The 18,003-nt window shown below is 36.4% G+C and overlaps 1 protein-coding gene across 2 annotated transcripts in view; it reads left to right on the forward strand.

Annotated features, from left to right (window-relative positions):
- EPS8 (epidermal growth factor receptor pathway substrate 8) overlaps positions 1-18,003 on the forward strand; it is a 212,605-nt gene that overhangs the window by 135,931 nt on the left and 58,671 nt on the right. For both annotated transcript variants that reach the window (XR_008199334.1, XM_052639440.1), the window contains exons 4-7: positions 10,538-10,588; positions 11,955-12,022; positions 13,056-13,217; positions 14,984-15,133. Coding sequence is in view for 1 of the 2 variants with exons in the window: in XM_052639440.1 (XP_052495400.1) it covers positions 10,538-10,588; positions 11,955-12,022; positions 13,056-13,217; positions 14,984-15,133 (431 nt within the window). In the remaining variant the exon portion in view is untranslated. The remainder of the gene's footprint in view (positions 1-10,537; positions 10,589-11,954; positions 12,023-13,055; positions 13,218-14,983; positions 15,134-18,003) is intronic.

Below are 18,003 nucleotides of genomic sequence, written 5' to 3' on the forward strand. Positions count from 1 at the left end.
AATAACTTGTTTTTTTAACTTCAAATATAAAACAGAATTCAATACTACAAAGAAGTTGAGGACTCCTGAGACATATCACATGTGTTTAGGAAGACATTTGCTTTTATGGGATCTGTGTGGCCTTTTATTACTGTATACCCATTAAGAATGAGACTAGTATTGGGGTGAAGAGCAAAGACTCTGGAGCCAGTCATCCTGGTTGAAATCCAGTTCTACCATTTATAAGATGAGTGATCCTGAACGAATTACTTTACCTATGTGTCCCTCATTTTGCTTATCTGTATAATGGGAATATCTCATAGGCTTGATATAAGAATTTAGTGAGCTACTACATGTAAAATGCTTAGTACAGTGCCTGGCAAGCAGAAAACGCTGTATATATTTGCTATCGTTGTTATCAACTGTAGGAACCAATAGCATTTTCTCAAGTTGAAATTCTTTTCTTTTTATGTCATTCAGAGCTACAGAATTTTGGCTGTGGTAAAAATGACTCATTCCAAGATTTTGTGATTCTTTCTCTTTCTGTATATCCAGTGACTAGACTTTACAACTCAAATGACACATCCATAAAATGGATTTTATACCATATACATTTTCCTATGACCTTGTCAATCTGATTAGCTTTGGTTTCAGTTCTCTTGAGTACAATATTGTGACATTCTTACCATGCCCTAGTTATTATGAGTTGTAGATCTAGAGAATATATTCAACAAATATTTATTTTGTGATTAATATGTGCCCAGAACAGGGCCAGTAATATATGTGCCCCAAACAGGGCCAGTAATAAGGTCCCTTGACTTTATGAAACTTGCACTCTAGAGCATGACTTAAAGAAACTGAAAAGGGAAAAACTTTTTTCTTTTTTGCAAAAATAATTCCTTCAGTCTTTCATTTCAAGACAGATACTTATTTGTTTCTCTATGCCTGGCTGTGATGTTCACAGTCTCTGTTTACATGTCATTTGATTCATTTCAAAGATGAATAAGAGATGGTCATTGGTTGGGCACTGTTTTGGTGAGGTAGACCTGTGCATGCGATGTTATAAAGTGCTGAATAAGCTTGGATGGCAATGAGGTACAGATGGTGGTGCAGTGGGGTCAACTCTTCTATGTGAGTGGGGTGAGCAGGAGTAATTTCATGGAGAGGTTAAACTCTGAAATTCTTCAGGCATTTGTGGGGCTAGAGGGTGCCTTAAACAGTTGTATTAACCCTTTTAAAAGTAGACCCTAAGCTCCATGAATATGGGCCACCTTTGCCTTCTTTGCTTCAGGATTCCCTAAGTTTAGCTCAGTGGCTAATATATAACTTATGCTCAGTTAATACCTGTAGAATAAATATAGTGCATCAATGAGTTGTAAACAGTTGAATACTAACTGGAGGGTTCAAGGTGGTACATCAGGAAAGATCAGAAAAACAAACATAGACTACATTAGAAAAAAACAATGTGCTGACATCTGGACATTGTTTAAAAGGAATGACTGGTCAGTGAAGTGCTTTAATGGAGGTGGGGGTGAAGGGGAGAATTAAGAGGTCCTATTTGTCTTGAATCACTCTGGTAGCAGGTCAGGATGGATTCAGTGTATATGGATAGGAATAGATGAATCAGAGACCTAAATAATGTAGATAAGTCAGATATATAAATAATAACCCAAAGATTTTTGTTAAGGAGAAAGAGTATGAAGCTTTTCACAAATACTATAGATTCAAAGGTCTATTTTCAGAGAGCTAAGACAGAAGAATCACTGCAGATGGTGATTGCAGCCATGAGATTAAAAGATGCTTACTCCTTGGAAGGAAAGTTATGACCAACATAGACAGCCTATTAAAAAGCAGAGACATTACTTTGTCAACAAAGGTCCATCTAGTCAAAGTTATAGTTTTTCCAGTAGTCATGTATGGATGTGAGTTGGACTGTAAAGAAAGCTGAGTGCCGAATACTTGATGCTTTTGAACTGTGATGTTGGAGAAGACTCTTGAGAGTCCCTTGGACTGCTAGAGATCCAACCAGTCCATCCTAAAGGAGATCAGTCCTGGGTGTTCATTGGAAGGACTGATGTTGAAGCTGAAACTCCAATACTTTGGCCACTTCATGTGAAGAGCTGACTCATTTGAAAATAGCCTGATGTTGGGAAAGATTGAGGGCAGGAGGAGAAGGGGACAACAGAGGATGAGATGGTTGGATGGCATCACCAACTCAATGGACATGATTTTAGGTAGACTCCAGGAGTTGGTGATGGACAGGGAGGCCTGGCGTGCTGTGGTTCATGGGGTTGCAAAAAGTCAGACACGACTGAGCAACTGAACTGAACTGAAGACAGGAATAAGGAATAAAAATTAAGACTCACTTTCAAATGTTAATATTTTGTATTGGGAGCAATTTCATGAAATCATTGCTCAAGGATTAAGTCTTTAGCTTTTTTTTTCTTTTTTTAATATTTTTTGAAGGACAATTGGTTTACAGAATTTTGTTGTTTTCTGTCAAACCTCAACATGAATCAGCCATAGGTATACATATATCCCCTCCCTTTTGATCTTCCCTTCCATCTCCCTGCCCATCTCACCCCTTTAGGGTGATACAGACCCCTGTTTGAGTTTCTTGAGCCATACAGCAAATTCTCGTTGGCTGTCTATTTTACATATGGTAATGTAAGTTTTCCATGTTACTCTTTCCATACATATTCTTTCTTACCCTCTCCTCCTCTCTCCCCGTGTTCATATGTCTGTTCTCTGTTTCTGTTTCTCCATTGCTGCCCTGTAAATAAGTTCTTCAGTACCATTCTTCTGACTCATTTGAAAAGACCTTTGCGAAAGATTGGGGGCAGGAGGAGAAGGGGACAACAGAGGATGAGATGGTTGATTGGCATCATTGACTCAATGGACATGGGTTTGAGTGGACTCCGGGAGTTGGTGATGGACAGGGAGGTCTGGCGTGCTGCGGTTCATGGGGTTGCAAAGAGTCGGACACAACTGACCAACTGAACTGAACCATTCTTCTGGATTCTGTATATATGTGTTAGAATACGATATTTATCTTTCACTTTCTGACTCGCTTCACTCTGTATAATAAGTTCTAGGTTTATCCACCTCATCAGAACTGTCTCAAATGCATTCCTTTTTATGGCTGAGTAATATTCCATTGTGTATATGTACCACAACTTCTTTATCCTTTCATCTGTCAGTGGACATCTAGGTTGCTTCCATGTTCTAGCTATTGTAGATAGTGCTTCAGTGAACAGTGGGATACATGGGTCTCTCTGAATTTTGGTTTCCTCAGGGTATATGCCTAGGAGTGGAATTGCTGGGTCATATGGTGATTTTATCCCTAGTTTTTTAAGGAATCTCCATACATCTTCCATAGTGGCTGTATCAATTTATATTCCCACCAACAGTGCAAGAGTATTCCCTTTGCTGTACACCCTCTCCAGCATTTACTGTTTGTAGACTTTTTGATGATGGCCATTCTGACCAGTGTGAGGTGGTATCTCATTGTTGTTTTGATTTGCATTTCTCTAATAATGAGCAATGTTGAACATCTTTTCGTGTGTTTGTTAGCCATCTGTATGCCTTCTTTGGAGAAATATCTGTTTAGATCTTGCCACTTTTTGATTGGGCTGTTTTTCTGTCATTGACTTGTATGAGCTGCTTCTATATTTTGGAAATTAATCCTTTATCAGTTGTTTCATTTGCTATTCATTCTGAGGATTGTCTTGCTTATAGTTTCCTTTGCTGTGCAAAAGCTTTTAAGTTTAATCAGGTTCCACTTGTTTACTTTTGTTTTTATTTCTGTTACTCTAGGAGGTGGGTCATAGAGGATCTTGCTTTGATTTATGTCATCGAGTGTTGTGCCTATGTTTTCCTCTAAGAGTTTTATAGTATCTGGTCTTACATTTAGGTCTTTAATCCAGTTTGAGTTTATCTTTGTGTTTGATGTTAGGAGGTGTTCTAATTTCATTCTTTTACATGTTGCTGTCCAGTTTTCCCAGCACCATTTATTGAAGAGGCTGTCTTTGCCCCATTGTATATTCTTGCCTCTTTTGTCAAAAATAAAGTACCTATAGGTACATGGGTTTATTTCTGGACTTTCTATTTTGTACCATTGGTCTATATTTCTGTTTTTGTACCAGTACCATACTGTCATGATGACTGTAGCTTTGCAGTATAATCTGAAGTCAGGAGGATTGATTCCTCCAGCTCTGTTCTTCTTTCTCAAGACTGCTTTGGCTATTTGGGATCTTCTGTGTTTCCATATGAATTGTGAAACATTTTGCTCTAGTTCTGTGAAAAATGCCATTGGTAATTTGATAGGGATCATATTGAATCTGTAGATTGCATTTGGTAGTATAGTCATTTTCACAATATTGAGTCTTCATACCTAGGAACTGCATCTTTAGCTTTTAAGTAGTAAATTTTCAGTCCCCCTTTTTATATATAAAGCAAACTGGGGCTTCTTTCTAAGGTGAAGTAATTTGTCAAAATAACATAAATTTAAAAATCTTGACTGTAAGAAAAAGTAACAGTTAATTTGGAATAGTGTGACAAAAATGAGCAGCATATAGGTAAACAGAGGACATAAATAGAATGATGGAAACAGGCAAATGCAAGAAGCAATCATCAGCAAGAAAGAAGACTCAGCAGCGTGTTAGGCTTAGATGTCAGAGGGTTTTAAATTCCTTGAAGTTGCAGGTAACATTTCACTCCTCCTTGTAGCTAATACTCACCTTTCCCTCTCAGCACACTGTCCACAAAGACACACATGTACATTATGCCTTCTCTCTGACAGGTTTCCAGTAAATGCAATGAGTGAATGGGATGAACGGTTACATGGATGAATGGCAGCATAGAAACATGTCCAGGTTTTGAACAAACCTTTTCTAGTTTATTCAACTGGAATAAAATTCCAGTGGAAGCTCTAACTTTATTTAGTTAATTTTAGGACTGTTTAGCCTCCCAAACTGCATAGTTCTAACTTTTCTTTTGTAATTAACATGTTGGTAAAGGAAACTCTAGTACTTTGGCCACCCCATGCAAAGAGTTGACTCATTGGAAAAGACTCTGATGCTGGGAGGGATTGGGGGCAGGAGGAAAAGGGGATGACAGAGGATGAGATGGCTGGATGGGATCACTGACTCGATGGACGTGAGTCTGAATGAACTCCGGGAGATGGTGATGGACAGGGAGGCCTGGCGTGCTGCGATTCATGGGGTCGCAAAGAGTCAGACACGACTGAGCGACTGAACTGAACTGAAATGAAATGAAAAGAGAGATTTGTAATGTCATTTATTGTGTCACAGTGTATGCCTTTAAGATTTCTCCTCTCTGATGATTAAACCAGTTGAATAAATCTTTGAAGAATTCACTCGCCTTCATGGGTAGCACATGGATTCCTCTGGGATGTGTGGGCATTATTTAGCATGCTGCAACATGAGTTTCACAGTAATGACCACTGTTTTTTATGTACCGAGCACAGGCTAGAGCCTGTCAGGAGTTTCATGCAGCTTGGTCTTTTTTATGAGAACACTTTTCAGTCTGACACCATAATGCACCGTTATGACTGCTTCAGTATCTCTCTCAGAGAGGCAGTGCATGGGTTTGGGGGGCCACGTGATCCGTGGCTGAATCATAGCACTTCTACCAAAAGGGCCGCTGTTTTGAGCGAATGATTTAATCTGTTGGTCCCAGTTTCCTCAACTGCAAAATAGAAATGATGATAATATTGCTTCATATACATATAATATTGTGTATATGAAAAAATAGAGGTAGTGAACCCATCATGGTAGTGAGGAAGGGTATAGGGGGTTAACTTTTAGTCATGGGTTCTCAGATGCATCAAATTTAATATTTTACTATTACCTCCAAATGATGTCATACATCTCATCTCAGTGATACTTTGCCAGGAACAAGAGGTAGTCTTCATCATATATTTTAAAGTTTGCATCCCAGCTATCACTAGAAATATTTTTTACAAGTCCTATGAATGTGAACTGCACAATTATGATAATAAATTTGCTTCTTCTAGCTATATTCTTTAATTTATTCAAGGAAAATGGTTAAGTTGTGCTGCAGTTTTAATCACCCTAAACTGTCATTTATTCATTATTATACAAGAAATTTTAAAGCCAGCATGTGAGAGGCTCTGCATCAATAAACTCCCTGACAACATAAGTAGGAAATACATATTAATTTCTCTCTTCTAATTTCTTTCTTTTCTTATCTCACAGTGGTAACATTTCATTTGGCTGCCATTATCAGGGAATTGAAAATTTTATGTATTTTTTTCCAGCTAGCCTGCTTGTCAAAGTCTTTTTTTAAGGGAAATGCTTGTAAAAAGCCTTAGACAGTCCCTTTTGTTGAGGCGTGGCTCCTGTAATCCTTTGTCCATGACTCAGAGGGTCAGTGGCGTATACTCCAGCTTGTGTACTGTGAGATGCTCAGAGACTGCATTCCTTACCTTTGTTGCTGGTATTGTTGTTTAGCTGCTCAGTCGTGTCTGACTCTTTGCTACCCCATGGACTGTAGCCTGCCAGGCTTCTCTGTCCATGGGATTCTCCAGGCAAGAATACTGGAGTGGGTTGCCATTTCCTCCTCCAGGGTATCTTCCTGACCCAGGGATGAAACTCATGTCTCCTGCATTGGCAGGTGGATTCTTTACCACTGAAACACCAGGGAAGCCCATTCCTTAACTTTACATCAAACCATATAGGATCTTTTCCCTTAGGAGTATTTGAAGCTGTTATATATTCCTGTGTGGCTAGGTCCCAAGCAGTTTTAATAAACTCAGGTGAACTGTCCTTTGTTGGTAACGTGCCTGCTTCTAGCTTTGCTTTTGATATATGTAGGGTAAGAAACGAATAGGAAATATTGTGAGTATTACATATAGGTTGTAAGTAGGGAATAGAGAGTCTATGCATTAAAATGTGCAAATATTAACATTAGATATTACGACATCTCTGTCTCCCACTCGGAGGGCTTATTTTATTTAAGTGTGGGTTCTTTGCTGTGTTCTGAACAGCTGAACTTCCTCGAAAAGTGACTTTCCTTTAAATGAGCTAAATTTGGAATATGGCAACTTACCATAACTAATCAGCTGTTTAATGTCATCCTGTCACCAGAAAAATATGTTTCACAGGATTACCAGTTAGTAGTACTTTATTGTCAAGACCTACATTTATTATATTGTTGGGCGGTGATGTAGTAAAAGATAAATATGACAGGCAGTCTCTCACGTTTCATTTTACCTGAAGTTTGAAAGCTGTTGTGATGTTAACATGTAGGAAGATATATTTGTTTTTTTTTTTTTTTTGCTTTTCTTTTTCTTCTTATGGAGATACTGGTAAAGTGAGCATCAGTAATCTGTTATCTGTATGCTTCATTTCTGTATAACTGACTGTAAACCTTGCTGTATTTTTACACAGTGCTCAACTCCATGTTCTCAAATATACAGCTTTTCTTAATAGATATTGACCCACATATTTTCCGTTTTGTTCTTGTCTTTCTTTTTCTTTCAGTTCTTAGTTTGGAATTATTAGTCTCTTTAATTGTCCCATTTGAAGTCTAGGAGAGTTCTTATAAATTCAGGTGGCACCAAAGGGTTAAAACCCACTTCTCTTATTTCCATCCTCATTGTTGACAAGGTGTAATTTACTTGGAAAAAATACATAGTTTAAGAAAAAACATTTTTAAAAACTGCAAGTAAAAGGCTCTTGACTGTATATTACCAGGAGGTTGGGCAATGTTAGAGTCGACATCCAGCCACATCCATGTCAAGTGCATGTGGCTCAAAAAGACAATTTAGCAATTTTTCTGTTATCTGAAAGTTTTAAAGCTTTTTCTTTTTCACCTTGGGGGATGAGCTATTTTAACAACTTGTTGGACTAGGCAATAAAATGAATTCTTAAAAAATGTGGTTTTGTAAAAATGACCTTGTTTGTTTTTAAAAGTGATCTGTTCAAAGATTGATGTGTTAGTCTTGCTTATAGTTGCCTACATCCTGAGAGCTTGTAATTATTACTCGCTGGCAATGGCAACCCACTCCAGTGTTCTTGCCTGGAGAATCCCAGGGACGGGGGAGCCTGGTGGGCTGCCGTCTATGGGGTCGCACAGAGTCGGACACGACTGAAGTGACTTAGCTTAGCTTAGCTTCTTACTGAGTCCCACTAAGTCACCTCTCCTGTACAGAAATTAAACACTAAAATAATGGTCAAGGAGTTCTCCTTTCCTATGGCTGAAAGTTTCTATAACTGTCAAGTAGTATGAACAATAACCCACTGTTTTACTTAGAGAAATACTTGGCAGCTACTTTTATGTTTGGCTTCCCTCGTGGTTCAGTGGGTAAAGAATCCGCCTGCAATGCAGGAGGCCTGGGTTTGATCCCTGGGTTGGGAAGATTCCCTGGAAAAGGGAAAGGCTACCCACTCCAGTATTCTGGCCTAGAGAATTCCACGGAGTGTATATTCCGTGGGGTCGCAAAGAGTCAGACACTACTCAGTGAGTTTCACTTTCACTTTTATGTTACACTTTTTCTTTTTAATAACCAAATCCTTAGTTTCTGAGCAGCACTTTGTTTTCAGAGAAAGAGAAAATAACAATTTTCTGAATATTAGCTGTTTCAAATCTTGCTATCTTATGTGTAAACAGCAATATAGGCAAATGAGAATTAGGTATAAATGCTGAGACCTGAGTATTGTTATAGTGGTCATTGTACTCATTCAAGAGTTAAGTGAAACCTATTTTTTTTTTAAACTAAGACATTTTGGGGGTCAGTTTTAGGTTCACAGCAAAATTGAGGAGTACCAAGATTTTCCATAAACCCCCACAGCCTCGCCTCCTCCACTGTCAGCAGCCACCTTCAGAGGAATACACCTGTTAGATTTGATGAACCTATAGTGATACATGATAATCATCCAAAGTTCACTGAAACCTAAGTTTAACTACCTGGTCCAGAAGTAAAATAGCAGTTTTCACAACACTGTATCAGCTCAGTAACACTACAGTAATGCATAAAGAATTTCCATCTTTGCTAACTGAATCCACCTAATTCCATCTGTTTGGGTTTGTATATCTGGTCCATGGAATAAAGCCATTAGGAAAAACAGTGAAGCACCATCAGTGGCAGTACTGTCAAGCCGAGTTTGTTCCTAACTCTAATTGTCTCAGAGAGAGAGACTATTTGACCGTGACTTACACTCTTAATTTGGAAAGAAAACAATTTCAGCTTAGGAGGTGGTAGTTGATTGCCCTTTGTACTGATTTTGGAATAGTAGTTTCCAACCTTGGAATTATAATGAAAAAAATTAGAATTTCCTGGAGAGCTTTTACAAAGCCCAACGCTCAGACTGCATCCTAGACCAACTACATTAGAATCCTGGGCTATGCAGTGTGGGTGGGGGAGGGCGTGCAGTGTTTTTTAACATTCATTTTCTAATGTGCAGCCAAGGTTGAGAACCATTTCTTAGAGAAAGTGATGGACCTCAATAGAGACTTTATCTTAAGTATCATGGTGACTTTATTGAGAGTTTCCATACTGTTTTAGAGCTCTGGGTGAGATAGTTCAGGCTTAGAAGCGTAATTACTATTTACAGCTGTACTTGAGAGTACATATGATTTTCTTAAAAATTAAATGTTACTCTAATTGCCTTTTAGGAGCTTTATTTCAAAATTTCCTATTAAAATGTTCATGGTAACTTTTATTCATTGACTTAAATCACTGAAACTACTAGTTTATTTGTAAATCCATTTTATGGCATTTACACATTTTTAGGTGACATTTACACATTTTAAAAGGTGATTTCTTGTAACACATACATGTTATTTATTGTATAACACTGGAGAGAAAGAGCTTAGGAATTCCTACAATGGATCCTTAATTTAGAATATTAGGAATGGTACCTTATCTTTCAGTTAGCATCACACTGTTTATGAATGCTATCAAACAGTGTTTTCCACTTTTGTAAAGTATTTTTCTGTAGATTGAGAAACTATGTGTTAGGAAATTTGGGGGAACAAAGTTTTATTGTTTTGTAATGAGAATATTTAATTACAAAACATCTAATAGTTTTTATCTTCAATTGTGTTTGCCATTCACTTAACTGAAAAACTCAGTCAAGCATTTGAACATCGCAGGGTTGCCATATCAGTATTGGAGACCAAGGCAACCGCTGGCATTTCTTTTATGGTCCTGAGGCCAGACAAAAGGAAACAGAACTGCCCTCATGTTCTGAGTTGAGCATGCAGAATTGTGTTAGAATATGATGAACCAGTGATTCTGAAATACTGAGTCTTTCTAAAAGTGTTTTTCTCAGATGTGTCCCTGAATTAAATATTGACTTTTTAAGAGTTATCATGGGTTAAGATACTTTCCTTAACCTATCAAGTATCCATTTGTTCATATTTCACATTGATTAATCCTTGGCTAATAATCAGAAAAATTATGGTTGTTCACTCTTAAAAAGGTGTAAATTAAGGTTTATGTTTTGTCATATTGGAATAGAAAATTTAAGGTGAAATCAGATGTTTCTTTGCGGTGACATTGTTTTGGTAGGACCAGATGGATCATACTTCTTCAGATCATCGTCCAAACAAAAAAAGAAAGGTAGCAGTTGATGAATGTTATAGTGTGCCCATTTTTAGTAAATAACTTTCATGCTGCAAAAGCAAAATCAGAATGTATTGGAATAATATCAGAGTGATGTAATAAAAGGCATATTTATATTCTCACTTAAGCTTTAAGAGAAATGTAAATGAAAAGTTGTAACTTTCATAGGTATTGTGAAACCAAAAGTTATCATCTTAAAAAATCCTATGGATCACCTTTCTGAGTTAGTATTTTTGTACTTACTTTGCTTTTATGTTCAGCAGAACTTTTCAACTTCTGTTGTAGCAAAATCAGAAAATTTCTATATTGCCTGAAACAAACAGGTTTATATTTGGAGAAAAACGTGGTTATTAGGAAAGCTAAGGTGTGTTTATGTGAGAGAGGTAGAGACAGAGGCAGAGAGAGAGAGAATAAATTTTAGTGCTGTAGGAATCTTGAAACTTGAGCTTACTTAACCCTTGCGTTTACAATAAGGGTGCTGAAATGCAGAGTTTTGCCAAAATCAGTCTCCTACTTAGTGACAAGAGACAAAAGTGATAATCCAAACTTTTCTGCTTCCCACTTAGAGTTTTTTTCACCACAGGAAAAAAAATTGGGCAACCCCAAATTTACAAATGATCAAGTTGCTTGATCAGAAAGCAACAAGTACAAAATATTACCATCACATATTTTATTTTGGTTTTGCAGCATTTTGCAAAAGAAAAACAGGTTGCTTTTTGCTTTTTATTTAGTTGGTGCAGTAACTTTCTACCTAATTTTCTTATTTTTTCTAACAGCTTATACCTACAGTTCTGAGTATCACATTTGTGTTCTGTAGATGTGTGAATATTATTAGAGTTAAATGGCATTGAGTGTGATTGAATCATATTTTGAATCTCCTCTAACCCGCTCCCTAGTGTGGATATGTTGAAACATGTGCCTTGCAGTGTCTATTTTAATAATGTAGTCTAACTCATATAATACAGTATCCGTGACAGTATTTGCAGTTCCATTTTGTTCTCAGTGTATTAAGAGATGAAATTTACAAGCCAGATTGTTCTCTTTTCTGGTCAAGAGGACATCCCTGATTAATAACATCTTTAGATGAAATAACTTTTTTCCTTACACATGAATAATCTTGTTAACTTTTGGGATTATGATCATTTATGTTGGTCATATCGTTTTTACATTTCATGTAAGCTTTTCCATGACTTTTTCATTGAATATGAATAATGAGTATTTTCAGATAACCACACAATGGTGACTTGTCAACTACTGTACTTATATATGAGATAGACTAGTTTTAGAGATGGCCATGAGACACTGCTGTATGAAGTTCAGCCTATTCATAGGTAAATAACAGCTTTTTAAACTTCTTTTCCAGAACAAAGGAAGAATTATGCACGGGACAGTGTCAGCAGCGTGTCAGATATATCCCAATACCGTGTTGAAGTAAGATACTTTGATGTTTGCTACAATGTAGAAGGAAGCTTGAAGGACATAAAAATTGATAGTAAAATCGGAGCGATGTTTTATTTCATGTCTATGATGTTGTAAATTGGGTTGAAATTTTTCTTTTAGATTTTTTAAAAACAGATGTTAAGTATAAAAGTATCTAGTTAATCTGTTTTCATGGAGAATAAATTAAAATAACTACTCATTTATCATTATCAGCCTTTTTTTGGTTAAAAACAGAACAAAGACGTCTATTTTGTATTATGGAATCTTCTTGAAATAAGCCTTGATGGTTTTGTCTAAAGTTATTGCAAGTTCTGTTTAAACAATGGTCTCTTTTTTAAAAATTTCCCCTCTATTGCTGTCTTTTAAGATACTTGCTCTAAATTGGAATCTATTTGGGTGAACTTTGCTTATTATAATAGAAAATATTGAATTAGGGAATACTTTTTAAATTGCTCCTGTTTTTAGGTTTCTATTTCCTCAAGCATGCTTAATGAAATTTAAAGTTTTGTTTCAGTGGAGTGAAAAGTTTGACACTTGTTGCAAACTAGAATTGCTGTTGCTGCTCTCAACTACCAGTATCTCTAGTTTTCAGGCTGGTTTTTGACCACCTTCTGTTGTTAAATATCTAAATAACCAAGATGGAATATAAAGAGCATGTTATTTAAGCTGTTTAAAGTTTGTTTTTCTCATGTTTGTCTAGTTCAACAAGGCTCAGTATTAAACAGATTTAGGTATTTTATGATTCAAGGCATCATTTCCTCTATTCATCAAAAACCAGTTTTGACTTTATTATCCCAGTAAGGTTCCCATGAAGTTCTAAAGTACTTTGTATTGGGTTGGTGAAAAAGTTCGTTTGGGTTTTCACATAAGAGGTGTGAAAATCCTGAATGAACTTTTTGACCAACCCAATCCTTGTCTTTCCCCTCTATTAGCTGACTTCAGTTAGGTTAACTTTACAATTTTGGGGGGAAAATGTTTACTAAGAGGCTATGTGTGTTATGTTTTTTCTTTTCTCAATCGTAAGCACTTGACCACCTTTGTTCTGGATCGGAAAGATGCTATGATAACTGTTGATGATGGGATAAGGAAGCTGAAATTGCTCGATGCTAAGGGCAAAGTATGGACTCAAGATATGATTCTTCAGGTGGATGAGAAAGCTGTCAGCCTGATCGATTTAGAATCAAAGGCAAGTTTGAAAAACATATACTATTTTATTTTCAAAAAAGTCTAAAAATATTTATGTTCACATTAGGTCAGATTGTTTGAACATGGGTAAATATTAAATATTTGCCGCCATAAAATACTCTTGCCAGTGAATTTGAAGGAAAAAAGTCCTTCTCCATATACTTTATGCATGCACAATCATGTTTTTAAACCAGAAATAGAGGGATACAATGTTTCTTTAACCATATATGATGAGATGGAAGAAGTGGGAAAAACATACCTAGCGCTAAACTAAAGCCCCTATAGGGCACTATTCTTTAAGACATATGTTAATTATATGCTAGGCCAAGCCATATCCAAGTGTTGTGGTTTGAACCCCAGTGAGTGAATTGGTATGAAGGAGTTTGTGTGTATGTGCCTCAACTTCCACCAGGTCAACACCGGGTGCCTTTCTTTCACACAGGTAGTCAGGTAAGATGCTGGAGCTCTTAAAAGAGGCCTTTTCTGAGCCCCATCACCTAGAAGGCATTTGAGTTGCTAAGATAAAGAAAATAACTTTTGTAATCATGTTAAAGTATTCTGATAGGTGTATGGTGTAAAATTTGCCCTTTCTTTCATCTCATCCATTGCATTCTGTGAGAGAATAATACCCGGGAGCTTCTCTAATCCTCCTAGTTTCAAGTAGTTATAGAGAAGGAATATTAATTTATTTTGAGAGAAAATTGTTATCTCCCTTGTGTGACCTAGAAATTACATTCTGTTTTAATGGAATCTGCGTTTTTTGTTTCACCTTTCTGGGTCCCAAGGAATGAGGGCTTAGAATCAATTTATGGTGTGATGTCTGTGTATATGTGCTGTCTGTAATAAAAGTTATTGTTGTTTTTTTTATGTTCCACTTATCAGGGATGTTGGATTTTGTTTACTTATAAAAAGCCACCATTTCTCCCATCAGTCACATCATGACACTGCTTGCCATTTGTGTAAGGCCATTCATGTTAGGATAACCACCTTAAATGTATCTCATTAACAAAGAATTCATTATTATTATGAACAGAAAATTAATTTGTTTCAGAAGTAATTATTTGATCTATCAGGGTCTTATTGGCATGCCTTTTTATTGGTTAGAGACTGTTCAATTTCATATGACCAAATAGCTTAATCATTTCAAAGAATGTATTTTTTAGCAAGATTCTTCTAACCCTAATATTTTTGGCTGGAGAAACTTACATAGTGAATTTTTCCATCTAAGAGATTCACTGAAATAAAAGGTGTACAAATGATGTATTATTCTTAGCTTAACATTCGTGATTACTAAAGATAAAAACTAAGAGTTTGACTATAATATTCAGGTAAAAACAAAACATAGCAAAACCTTGATATTATAGAGCCACAAGGAAAAGAATACCAGGTAAGATGGATAATAACTTTGGAAAGAGGCCTCAGTTTACCTTATTTTTCTCTTAAAGGCATCCTCTCTATCCCATAATCTTAGGAAATCAGTACTGCTAATTTCAGGTTTTCTTCTGTTTATTAAGAACAGAACCACATTCCTTTATTAAATATTTCCATCTTTTTTGCTCTTTCTCTCACTGCTCCTCTAGCCCAGGATGGTGTATTTTCTGTCTCCTTGTACCTACTCATCCTCCATATTTTCTGTGTTTACTAGTGTTCATTGTCAATGTGGTTTGCATACTTTTAAAAATTATTGGTATGATGCCTAGAGCTCTTTGTGGGGCAGATTTTACATATCCAATGAAAAGTAAGGCAAGTTGTATTTTTGCTTTTTAGAATGAATTGGAGAATTTTCCTTTGAACACCATTCAGCATTGCCAAGCTGTGATGCACTCCTGTAGCTATGATTCGATTCTTGCCCTGGTGTGCAAAGAGCCAACCCAGAGCAAGCCAGACCTTCATCTTTTCCAGTGTGATGAGATTAAGGTAAAAGGCTGGTGAATTTTCTCTCGCTTTAAGCAGATGTTCTAGCTTTTGATTACCTTCTTCAATCATATGGCTACTCGGTACTAGATTTTTAGTGTCTTACAGTTTTGTAAGGAAAAGCACCTCAGTATCTTCCCCAGGATGTTTAGGCTAAATAAATAAAGAGAAGATTGAGTGTTATTTAAAAAATCAGACGCATTCTGCTTATTTTAAAAATGTGCAGATAATACGTTAAATTCTTCACTGAGGGACTTGGACTTATAATTAAAGACTGATTCTTCAAAAATCATGCTTCACAGACAATAACCATGTCATCTGTTTCATTCTGTTTTGTGCTGGCTCCAATCACATAGCATGGGTTATCGCAGTGGAACATTTGGATGCTTTCCATGGTACTGATTTAAGGGTTTCTGTTCAATTATGTGACTTGAAAAATTGCTCAAGTTATGTAATCCCCAAGTCATAATGTGAAAAGAGTTGAGCATAGTTACTGTTAATAATACACCATATCCTGAAGATTTATATTTCAAAGTACACTGTAAATTTCAAGTGACTGTAATTTGTGATGCTTTATTGGACATTAGAATTTATCTGCAACCTTGAATCTTTATTTCATGAGTTGATTTCTCTAAAAGGGAAAACGTTTTTAATTGAGTTGATTTTTGCTTTGCCAAGAACAGTGATTTACCACTTGATTGTATGTAATATATACAGGCATTCTTTTTCTTATAAAGAAATGTTGGGAGATTAGCATTAAGTGTCATTTGATTTTTTTCTGTAATTCTTTGACATTAAAATATGATAGGTAAATTAAGATTGACTATAAATAGTATATTTTATAATTTTCTTTTTATTTCAATTTATGTCATAAATGACTTTCTAAAAACTATTTAAGTAAATGACTTTCTTACTTGGAAACAATTGTGGCCATAGATAATTTGTATAAGTTCATTTGACTTCTCATATGTTGCCTTTGTAAAGTCATAAAACACGTTAAGAATTTTTTTTGCAAGGTTAGATTTGTTATATCAGTAAGGATTAAGATGGATATTTTACTCTGAAAACAGCGAAATTTAATTCAAACATTTTATACGCAGAGAGCTATGCTTAAAGACATTTTAAATCTGCTATATGTCTCAGTGCTCGAAAATCTCTCCCTGGAAGCTGTTATTGGACTGAGTGAAGTTTCTGAATTCCAGTTTTGAGGATAAAGGGCTTGCTTTATTTGTTGGGGCATGATGATATTGATGGGTCCCAAACAGATTTACTGAATGCTGTTTTGTCCTGCTTAAAAGCTCAAGTACCACCACACAGCTCTATGCATGTACTCACTGGTGCCATATTCCACATTTTGGATGGATTTTTTCCCTTGCCCTGTTAGAAATATAAATGCAGTGATATATGTAGTTTCTTTTACATGGGTCATCTTGCAGCTTCCCTTTTGAGTTTTAACCTTTCTTTATCATGGGACTTTATACAGTGCTCCTGCCCACCTCAGTATAAATTTTTTCTTGGAAATATGATAGCCAACTCCACACCCTGCCCATAGGAAATTCAGGACTCCTAGACATTCTTCCTGAAACTAGGGTGTTCTTACCCAAGTGATGCTGGACTAGGACACGTTAGCATTCTCGTTTAATAGGTGTATGACGTAGGCCAAATCATCATATGAGTATTCTTCAGTTTTACTAATTATAAAACAAGAAAAGATTATATGATCTTTAAGTGTCTCCTCACTTCTAAAATTTTATGACTACCTGTGTCTATGGTAAAGAGTATAATATATTACTATGTATGTATGTATATGTGTATGTGGGAGCATTCCTGGTGGCCCCATGGTAAAAGAATCCTCCTGCCAATATAGGAGATGCAGGTTTGATCCCTGGGTCAGGAAGATGCCCTGGAGAAGGAAATGACAAGCCACTTCAGTATACTTGAAATGCCCTGGGAAATGCCATGGACAGAGGAGCCTGGCAGCCTGCAGTCTGTGAGGTTGCAAAGAGTCAGACACGACTTAGCAACTAAATAACAATGTGTGTGTGAGTGTGTGTGTGTGTATGTGTGTGTATTTGAGGAAAACATACATAATTACAGAGAACAAGCCGACATAAAATAGGAGATGAATATATCCCAGCAAGAATGTGATATACAGTAATAATCACTGCTATAAATAAACTTCAGAACCAAACAAACTTCTTAGCTGCTAATCTCACATTGATTCCCAAGAAAACCACATCAGACATTCAAATGCTCTTGTTGGAAAAGTATCAGAAACATCATTCCTTTGGAGAAAGCTAAATTTTATTAACCTGAAATGACAGAATAAAAGGGTTATCACAAGGGTTACAGCCAAGTGTTGGGGTCCACCTAGTGATGACTTGGGGCTGTCTTAAACTGAGGGAGTGGCTCTGCTGGAACTGAGTTATGTATGTCCACGGTTAATGGGTACCCAGTGGATGGTGAGGATGGGGGAGGGGAGGGATATTGCTGCATATGCTGGTACTTCCGATTCCTCCACCTCTTCCCAGGCAGAGGTATTAACCCAGTTACATTTTCAGCATGTGATTACACTTTCAACATATGCAAATCCCTTTTCTCTTTGCTTTTATACAAGTATAGCTTTTTTTTTTTTTAATTGAAGGAGTCTGGATGAAATAATCTTTAAAAATTCCTTCCATTTTCGGATCCTTTCATTACAGAGTTCACTGAAAAAAACTACAAGTGTCATGTTTCAAAAGCAGATTTTTTAAAAAGTCACTTTTCTTTTGCATCAAGACATTTATTGATTTGGACAGCGAACATAATCCCTCTTTCTGTTTTAACCTACGTACCAAGATAAAGAAATCCATAACCTCCCAGGTAATTTGTCT

The sequence above is a fragment of the Budorcas taxicolor genome, chromosome 5 (genome assembly GCF_023091745.1).
Source record: "Budorcas taxicolor isolate Tak-1 chromosome 5, Takin1.1, whole genome shotgun sequence".
In the NCBI taxonomy this organism is placed as follows: domain Eukaryota; kingdom Metazoa; phylum Chordata; class Mammalia; order Artiodactyla; family Bovidae; genus Budorcas; species Budorcas taxicolor.